The sequence below is a fragment of the Sinocyclocheilus grahami genome, unplaced genomic scaffold (assembly GCF_001515645.1).
Source record: "Sinocyclocheilus grahami isolate Dianchi unplaced genomic scaffold, SAMN03320097.WGS_v1.1 scaffold2182.1, whole genome shotgun sequence".
Lineage (NCBI taxonomy): Eukaryota > Metazoa > Chordata > Actinopteri > Cypriniformes > Cyprinidae > Sinocyclocheilus > Sinocyclocheilus grahami.
Genome location: NW_015507361.1, coordinates 106,198 through 116,892, shown reverse-complemented (window position 1 = coordinate 116,892; position 10,695 = coordinate 106,198). Strand labels below are relative to the sequence as shown.

Here is a 10,695-nt window from a genome sequence, read left to right as displayed (position 1 = left end):
TCCATGAAATGACCTGACCATGATTAATTGTAATGTGCCTGTAATACCTAGTTCACACTACAGGATTTTAAGCCCGATTTGCAAGCTAATGAGCTCACCAACAGGTCGGGCTGTGATCAGGGGAAAATCAGCGGGTGATCAGCGCTCAGCAATCTTTTATGTGTGAACTACTCAACGACGCATCAAAGAGGCTCGCTGACACGTCGCCGACGACAAACGAATATCTAGCATGCTAAATATCTGGACCGGTCAGCCGACTCAACATCACGTGGTGTCAGGTGTCGCGTCGAGCTACAACCAATGAGAGAGCAAGGCATGGGTTGAGTTCCGCAGAAGAAAAACAGCAGCAGCAACACAGATTTAAGAAGTTTGGAAACAAGAAATTAAGTTAATTTTTTTCATCGCGCAAACAGCTTGTAGCACTAATTTCTTCCCGTTGTTCATTTCAAATAAACAACTCCCGTTTCACTTTTTAATATGTTTTTTCGTGACATTCCCGTTCAACTTCTCATGTTTGTTTTTGTGACAAAACATGGTTTGGGGATGGGATAGAGTCGTTGGGTGACAGAGTTGTTGTCAGCTCGTGTAGTGTGTGAGCCCCTGTTGTAGATCATTTATGTAATGTTGTGTAGTGTGAACACCATAATGACTTCAAGAGAGACAGCAAGTCATGTAGTCTGAACAGCAGAGCAATCTGCCGATGTTTTAATTAGTGTAGTGTGAACTAGGCTTAACATGAAATATGAATTGACAATTACGAAGGAGTACAAATGTAGCACAGCTAAATATATCTCTTGCATAGATCTGAGATTGGCTTGATACCAGTTTTACGCTGTGCTAGAAGTTCTTCAGTCAAAGGTTTTTCAAAACTCAATTACAATGAATGGCTGGTATAGTGTCCCATTTAGAGTCTTTAGCATTCTTTTAAAGTAAATTTCATGGCCAAATGATAAATACATGTATCAGTGTAATACATTATGTGAAAAGTTAATGAATCAAATGTTTTAGATCCAGTCTTCACTATCTCTCTCTGTCAGGATGTGCCAGATATTGGTTTGATATTCAAAGCAGTTAAAGGGATAGTTCACCCAAAAATAAAAATTCTGGCATAAGACCTTCGTTCATCTTCGGAACACAAATTAAGATATTTTTTATGTGATCTGAGGGCTTTCAGACTCACCATAGACAGCAAGCGAACTACCCCGTTCAAGGCCCAGAAAGGTACCAAGAACAACGACAAAATAGTCCATGTGACATCAGTGGTTCAACCGTAATTTTATGAAGCTATGATAATGATTTCTGTGCACAAAAAAAAACAAAACTTGACAACTTTATTCAATGATTCTTCTCTCCGAGTTACCATCTACCGCCATTATCGAGAGTAACACGACGCATGCGTGTTCTTTCCTCTGCATGTAAACAAGGCGCAACGCATGTGTTGTGTTACTCTTGATAATGGCAGTAGATGGTACCTGAACTAGTAGAATTGTTGACTGAAATTTGTTTTCTTTGCGCACAAAAAGTATTCTTGTATCTTAAAATTATGGTTGAACCGCTGATGTCACATGCACTATTTTGTCAATATACTTACTACCTTTCTGGGCCTTGAACGTGGCAGTTCCCTTGCTGTCAATGGGAGGGTCAGAAAGCTCTCGGATCTCATCAAAAATATCTTAATTTGTGTTCTGAAGATGAACGAAGATCTTATGGGTTTGGAATGACACGAGGGTGGGTTATTTCGTGCTATAACTATTAAAGAGGAATAGATAATCGGTTCACGTGCGGCTTGAACTGAGGCACAACAGCGATCTGTCATGACAAATTAAAGAACCACAAAACACTATTGTTATTTGAATTTCTTTAAAAAAAATGAGTAAATTTGAAAACGGACACTTTGTTTTATACCAAAAATAACCTGCTGTGTCTTGTCTTTTGGCATGTTGTCAGTGTCCTCTGTGCTCTGCGATATATTTCTTACTGCATGAGAACGTGATGTGTGGAGTGAGTGCCATGGCTTGTTGGACGTAGCAACAGTAACTAAGGGGGCAGGTCTTTTGTGATGGGTCAAATACTTTTCTGAATAATGATAGTTAGCATTCAATTTAATTGTTTTTTATATATAAAGACAATACTTTCAATGTCATTGTGTAGAGCAGGGTGGTGAACGCCGGTCCTGGAGAGCCGCAGTCCTGCAGAGTTTTGCTTAAACTCTAATCAAACACACCTGAACAAACTAATCAAGGTCTGAAGGGTTACTAGAAAGCTACAGGTAGGTGAGATTTTATCAGGGTTGAAGCTGAAGTCTGCAGGACTGTGGATCTCCAGGACTGGAATTAGGTACTGAATCATTTTAAAGTAAGTAAACTGCATTGTTCAATTACATGACTCTGATGACCACAGAGTTAATGCATTTCACAAGATGCAACATCCGCCTGCAGAGCGCGCTCTCATCTGCTGCTGTAAAGCCTTCATCTGTTCACGGTGCTGCTGCATCATCATAGCCATAGACTCCTCATTTCTCTTGCTGGAGTTCTCTAACAGCTCTGCAAACTCTCGAACTCTATTACTCTCAGCTTCAGCGTTCTGTCTCTTGAACTCTTCCATCTCCTGGCTCATCCTGTCAGCCTTCTCCTGAAAGCCCTTCTCCAGCAGCGCGGCCTGCTCCCTCAGTTTGCTGTCCATGGCACGTTGGGCCTCCTCTCTCTGAAGCCTCATCTCCTCATCCATCTTCTCCTTCATCTGTATCATCCGCTCTTCATTACTCTGTCTTTCTGCTTCCATTTTCTCTTGCAGCTGTCGCTGTGTCTCCTCTTTAGCTTTGATTTTCTGCTCCAGGATGACCGCTTTCTCTGTTTCCTCTGGTCATTGACGAAAACAGGAGGAAGGAAAGGATGCTTTAGAGATAAAAGACTGAAACCATGAGATTAGCAGTCTATTTTACTGTAAGGCAGATATGAATTGCAAGGTAATATTTTGAATTACTCAGTACACTTCTATGAAAGACTTTGTTTTCTTTTATGGAGCACTTTTTTGAGTCAATAACTTACTGAATGTGACATTTTTGAAAGCAAAATTATTCTTGGACCCTTGAACCTCCTTCTATCATTTATTGCTACTCTTAGCTGCATTTTAAACTGATCAGCTAAAAAAGTACCTAAACCTTTGAGCACCTCTTTCACAAGTAACCTGGTAATAATTTAAGAACACAGTGACTGTGTATCCATCCTTCAGCTTCTTCACATCACTCTGGTCAAAAACAAACGTGCAGAAACGTCCTGTAACCTCCTGGAACTCAGTGGAAAGGTCAGCAAGATCCAAGCGCTCCAGATGAGACACATTCTCTGGGGCGATTGGAAAAGGGAAAGTAAAGCACATCCTGGAGGGGAAGAATTTTTGAATGCACTCCCTCGGAAGGTTGTACTCCATCACTTTTTTTGAAGTTCCTAGAACAGATGAACACATGCTGTAGCTTTTCTCAGTTCTAGAGATTTGTAAAGTTAAAAAAGAGTGTCTGTCCTTTGAGCAGAGTTTAGCTGTTTCAGCTACTCATCTGGATCACATTGTCACTGGATGTCTCTCATTTTTTTCTCTACTTTGAACCCTTTCATCCACACTGTATTACAAATTTATGCTATTATCTATAGCAGTGGTTCTCAATTACAGTCCCCCCCCCCATGATAACCAGCTCGTTAGAAGAGAGCTCCATGCATGATTGTTCATTGCTCCCTACTCCCTGAGCACAGGAAATCTGTTGAAGTTTACTTCATTTCAGAACATTAATTCATGGATTTGCACTACGCCACGGCTTGTAGCTTCTTCACACACAGGTGAAACTTACTAGAGAAGTATGAAGTTTGACGTAATATACCTCTGTAAATAAATACAATTTAAATTCAGGTCTCACACACTTTAATGCACTTTGAATGGAACACATAAGCTCCCTTTGAACTGGAATCATAGCGGAATATCCTGTAATGTCCACTTCGCAGGGCACTTATAGTCGAATAGAACAAATGTCTGAAGTTTAACTGTGTTGAGTCACGAGGACTGGAATTGAGAACCACTGATATAGAGTTGGCATAGGGAGAACACAATCTGCTGTGGATGAACAACCCTGGCTCGGGGAGTAGATATGTTGACTGTGAGTTTTCACAGCTTGAATCCCAGTTTCACCTTACCAGTTGATGAAGTGTCCTTGGGCAAGACACTGAATATCACTTGCTCCTCATGGTTGGGTTATGGCACCCATGACCACTTTTTTTTAATCTAAGACTGAAGTTATGCTTCTCAGTTTTCCTCACCAGCTCCATAACATTAGCTCAATACCCCTTACAACTATTGATGGCTCTGTGCTGAATAAATCTGAATCTGAATCTTGGAGTGATCTTGGATTCTTCTTTGACATTTAACCCCCATGTGCAATATACAGTTAAGATTTCCTTTTTTAAACTTTAGACATATTGCAAACTTGGATCCTATGCTATCCTTTTCAGTAGCAGAAAAACTGATTTGAAACTGATACCTTTGTCTTTTTTAGAGAAGTCACTTTAAACAAATTGCAGTACCCCCAAAACTTAGCAGCTAGGTTCTTACACTTATACCACTTATTCTGGTTCTGTTTAAGTAAGATTAAGTTTGGAAAAACTCATTACAAGAGCTCATTGTGATAGTGATTGTAAGGGCTCTTAAAATAATATTTTGTACTATATTTAAACTACCATGTTTCAGCTTCAAAGCGAACTCTAGGTAATCATTCTCTGTTGCATCTTTGCCATCAATCTTTCGCTCCAGGGTGAAGTCCCTCACAGCCCAGATGAAACTAGGGAAGAACTTCACAAATTCACTTGAATCATCAACATCCTCGTCTGATGATTTGACCTTGATGCACTCTGTTAGTTCAGTAACATATCTGACAGTTTGTTAAGGTTTGAACACAAAGTGACTGTCCAACATGATTCCATTAGTATTGTATGTATTTTAAACAAAAGTGTTGTTCTATCATGTACATTTACATAGACAATAAAATGTATAATACTGATTTAACAGCATCTAAAACATAATTTACGAATAAACAAATTTACATATGTACACATTTACAAATACACTGAACAAAATTATAAATGCAACACTTTTGTTTTTGCCCCCATTTTTCATGAGCTGAACTCAAAGATCGAAGACTTTTTCTATGACTCTCGCACTACACACTGTTGCACATCACCCCGGCCTACATTTCCCATCATGCATTGCACTGATTGCACTCAGCACGAATTGCACACACCTGTTTACACTGATTGCACCCAGCTGTTTCATATCACTCCCTCACTATTTAACACTCACTCTGATCCCTTCCCTCTGCCGAGTATTGTTTCAGCATTTATCACTCCCCTAGAGATAGCTACCTTACGGAGCCCTAGTCATTTGCCCTAGTCCTAGTCATTAGCCTTAGCCCTAGTCATTAGCCTTAGCCTTAGCCCTAGTCATTAGCCTTAGCCCTAGTCCTTAGCCTTAGCCCTAGTCATTAGCCTTAGCCTTAGCCTTAGCCTTAGCCTTCTCGGTTTCTGATCTTCGCCTGGTTCCCTGGATTCACCCCTTTTGTCTTGCCCCTTTTGATTCTGTCTGCCGATCGTCGACCTGCGCTAGCCCTAGGACTATTCTTGTGTTTTGCTCACCATATACCTGTTTGCCATCATCTGACCCCTGCCTGCTGTATGACCACGTCTCTGTCTTCTCCAATAAAAAGCTCTGCGAATGGATCCGCAAGTCTCACGTCTCGTCATCCCCGTAACAATGGCACAGGACCGTGCACAGTGGAAATGGAGTGTCAGACGTGCATTGGACACCAACGGGCGTGAGCCCATGGAATGATGGATGGATTACATAATTTTAAACAAGAATACTCTTTAAAATCCTACAATGAATGTAATATCTGTAATTGTTTAAACATTTAATTGTTTTACTTATGTAATGTTTTATATTTGTATTGTGTTTTATTTGTTTCATTGTTTTTGCCCAAAAATAAAACTTGACATGCAGTTTGGGTAGTTTTCGACATTTGGCACAACAGGTTTGCTTTGCTGTAAATGATAAATGGGCAACTGACTTATCAATTCGCATGACCCATTCCTTACGCATTATGAAATTATGACTATGTCGTTACGTCCTCGCTATTTTCCTCATGAGTTAACACAAGTGACCATCCATGATTGTGCCTCTGATCCTGATAATGCTCTTGCAGCTAAACGCATTGCAGACAACTATAACAAGGAACCCAGTATATATGAAATGGTAAAAAATGTTAACTATATAAATACATTTATTATATAAATGACCAATGACTTCCGGGTGAACGCTGGCGCTATTAGCTGCCGCTGTTCAGGGAGGGAATTTTAAACTTTTTAGTACTTCTAAATATTCATGCACTTATGAATGCATGAATGCATTTATGCACTGTTTTAAGGAGTCACTCTGATTTGTGTATCCGCTCTGATTCGGTGGGTTTGTACGCTGGTTGATCTGCGTGTTGATGCTTTCTACGGTTGCCGGTCTGCATGCCGGTTACTGACCTGTTTCTTCGTGGTACCTCTCTGGCACAGGGATCAACTATGAAGATCATTGATCTATTGGTGCGGATTAACTACATCTGGGTCGTCCTTTCTGCTGTATACCATTCTGTGCTATGGATGATGCTCCAGTATTCGGCGGCGGAACTTATTCAGCTCCATTTGCATCCTTTTAATCTTCTGTCAGCTCTGCATCTTCCCTCGGATATTGTGTACATACAACGTCGGAAATATATACATCGTGGGTCTCGGCGAAGTTATAACATCGATGACTCATGTCAAATACGGTCTTTCTGGTCAGCTAAACCACACTCGGCGAGGAGGCTCACATGGACTGTTGATCATGGAGTATTAACCAACCTGGCAAGATCGGTTGGCAACGATTCTGGTAAAAACAATCTCTCTTTTGGATTACTAAATATACGGTCACTTTCCACTAAAGGACCTCTGGTGTATGATCTGTTGTCTGACCGTAAGTTTGACTTTCTCTGTTTAACTGAGACATGGCAGAAACCAGCTGACTTTTTTCATCTAAACCAGTCTGTTCCCCCAGGATATGGTTATGTTTGTAAATCCTGTGTTACGGTACGGGGAGGGGGGCTAGCGATACTTTATAAAGAGAAATTGAAAGTATCTGAGTTAACTTTGCCTGCATATTCGCCTGCATATGAATGGGGTGATTCCTACCATCCTCACAACTATTTACCACCCTCCCAAGAGCAATAATGTCTTTTTAACTGAACTTTCTGAACTCTTGACTTATCTATGTTCCATGTCTCCAAATGTTATTATGCTGGGTGATTTTAACATTCATATAGATAATGTCAGTAATGCATTTACAAGTGAATTTTTATCATGCTTGGATTGCTTTGGTATGCAGCAATTTAACACACTGCCCACTCATTCTAAGGGGCATACTCTTGATCTTGTTTGCTGTTCTGGTATAACACCTTATAATTGTACTGTTTCTGATCTGTCCATATCAGATCACCTGTTGGTGTCTTTTTGTGCCCAACTGGCAGTTTTTAAGGTAAACCCGTGTCATCCGATCACATTTCGGAATAGTAAGAACATTGATGTGCCTACCCTTACTGTTGAACTTGCCAGCTTTTCCAGTAAATCTGATTTCTCTACTGTTGATGAACTGGTTTCATATTACAATGATGGACTGAACATGATTTAAGATGATTTTGTACCTTTGAAAGCTCGAACTGTTTAATTTGTACATTCAGCTCCTTGGTTTACACCTGAACTGCGTGAACTTAAAACTAAAGGCCGTAGGTTAAAGCGTTTGTTCATCAGGTCTGGCATTACTGTTCATAAAGAAATGTATGCTGAACATATTCAAAACTACAAAAATGCACTGTCCAAAACTAAATCTGATTATTATTGTAAAATAATTGGAGTCAGCAATGGGAACTCCAGGTTTCTTTTCTCTGTGGTAAACAATATTCTGCGACCTCCTGATTCTTTGCCATCTAATATGTATTCCACTGATTTATGTGATCGTTTTATGACTTTTTTTTGAGTCTAAGGTTAAAAATGTACATCAGCACTTGCTTAATAGTACTTTCCACCATGACTACTTTCCAGTCAATCTATCTCTCACGCACCTCCTCACTCTGTTTTCTCTACCTTTACACTACCGACTACTTCAGAGATAGTGGGTCTGATAAATAAATCCAAATCTTCAACTTGTCTGTTAGACCCTCTACTAACTCCTTTAGTGAAAGCTTGTTTACCAGCCCTGTCACCATTGATCACTAAAATTGTTCACGCCCCACTGGTTCTGTGCCTCCATCTCTTAAATCTATTATTGCTCCCATACTTAAGAAACCAGGGGCTGATCCATTTAACTTTGATCATTTTCGTCCAATTTCAAATTTACCGTTTATCTCTAAGATAGTGGAAAAGTGTATTGCAATTAAAATTCATGAACATCTTTCTTATAATAATTTGTATGAACAATTTCAATCTGGTTTTCGTCCCCACCATAGCACTGAGACTGCTCTTGTCAGAATAACCAATGATCTTTTGCTGGCAGCTGACTCTGGGCTTTTAACCATACTTGTCCTTCTTGACTTGAGCGCTGCCTTTGATACTGTCTCACATAAGATACTTCTCGACAGGTTAGCTTCTGTTGGGATTACTGGCACGCCTCTGTCTTGGTTTAGGTCGTATCTTTCTGGACGCACTCAGCATATTCAATTAAAAAGTTTCAGATCTAGAACATCTACAGTCACCACTGGTGTTCCCCAGGGTTTTGGGCGCGCTTCTTTTCATTATTTATATACTCCCTCTTGGTTATATTTTGAGGAAACATGATATTCATTTTCATTGTTATGCGGATGACACCCAACTTTACCTGTCTGCCAAACCCACTGGTTCTTTTCCTCCACCATCTTTGTCCAGCTGTTTAGCTGAAATTAAAGATTGGCTTTCAGCTAACTTCCTGAAGTTAAATTGGACAATGCTCTCAGATCCTCATCTTTAATTTCCCTTGTGGTACCTCGGATTCGACTAACTACCATGGGTGCCAGATCTTTTAGCTATGCTGCCCACCGCCTATGGAACTCCCTTCCCCCTGATATTCACAACAGCGATTGCCTGCTGACTTTTAAAACGCGTCTTAAGACATATCTTTTTATACAGGCTTTCTTACAATGTTTTATTGAGTCTTTACTGCACTTTATCTGTATATGCGGAGTGTTTGTTATGTGTTTTTATTGTGTAGTGATTTGTATTTTTTTTATCTTTGCTTGCTTGTGAGGTGACCTTGGGTGTTTTGAAAGGCGCCATTAAATAAAATGCATTATTATTATTATTATTATAAATCATTCATAAATTCTTGTTTCTATAGCTGTAAATACATAATAATGTTTACACTTTAGATGCTGTCAATGTGGCCAAATTGTGTGTTTCAGCAACAAAAAGTCAAGGGCCATGCACCTAACTAAATGGACTACTAATCATAATAATGGAGTTATGGTCTTCAAATGAAAATTATTTTAAACAAATCATCAACATTAACTAGAGGAAGAACTTTTGCACATGTATGAAAATTTTCTGTGAAATGTTGGTCAACATCTGAACAACTCCCTACACTTTTCTCTTTCTTTTTCAAAAATAAAAAAAATCTAGATAAATGTTCAGAAGGATACTGCAGCTCCTCTATAGTCCTGTTGTCAATTGTCCCTCGACTGTTGTAGACCAGAGTGCTGCTCAGTAACACAGCCAGACAGAAGATGTTGGTGTCATGCTTTGAGTCCCCCTACAATGCAAAACCATATTCGTGAAGTTAGAATAATAAACTGGAAATATCCTTGAATTTACATTCACATTCAACTCAATGAAAGGTACTCACACAACTACAAGCTATAATATTTAGTGCTCCATATAAACAGGGCTAATTCATCACATTCCCCGCCTCCACTTTACAGCAAACTAGCAAGCTAACACTAGACTGTTCAATACATCTGTTCATTCTCTAAAGCCAACAACATGCTGAATGAGCATGGATGCAAATAAGTGGTGTGAAGGTGCGTATGTGCAATAAAAAGAAAAACTGCACTGGGTAAATAAGTTCGGACCAATCATTTGCATACTGACCTGGTTGACAGCTTTAATGCACAATCACCATTTTAGATCGACTAACTATAATACTGTGTAAGATTTACATTCGAACTGAAAGCATAAATCTAGACTATGCTCTGCCAGTTTCAGAGCAAAATGGCAGTGCTAAATCCCACCAAAATGAAAGCTTGCTGATTTTAGGTTTGAAAATGATGAAAATTCATATTAATCTAAATAAATAAATAAAAGCACATGAAAATGTAAATATTAGCATTGTATTTTTTAAGTATACTGTAAAATAATTGTGCTGTTACTTAATACTTGTTTTTTTAATACTATACATTATAAATAGTTATTATTTTATTTAAAAACAAATTAAATAAAGTGCAATAATACTATTATTACTACTATTAATCATTTTATTTTTATAGTTATAATTATTGTCACATTATGTGCAGTGTAAGCAACAAACCATGTTCCTCTCCAGCACTTGCAGTTATGGGATTAAGGTCATCTCTGCTCCAAAAATTAAAGTGTTTTTGGACCCTTGGGTACTAGTAAT

The 10,695-nt window shown here is 39.0% G+C and overlaps 1 protein-coding gene across 1 annotated transcript in view; it reads right to left on the bottom strand.

The window, feature by feature from the left end:
• Positions 1-2,226: 2,226 nt before the first annotated feature.
• The window catches only part of LOC107574319 (guanylate-binding protein 1-like), a 12,114-nt gene continuing 3,645 nt past the window's right edge, over positions 2,227-10,695 (bottom strand). The window contains exons 4-5 of the mRNA XM_016260764.1: positions 4,719-4,909; positions 2,227-2,858 (exon numbers count right to left, since the gene is read on the bottom strand). Coding sequence (XP_016116250.1) covers positions 2,413-2,858; positions 4,719-4,909 — 637 coding nt within the window. The 3' untranslated portion in view covers positions 2,227-2,412. The remainder of the gene's footprint in view (positions 2,859-4,718; positions 4,910-10,695) is intronic.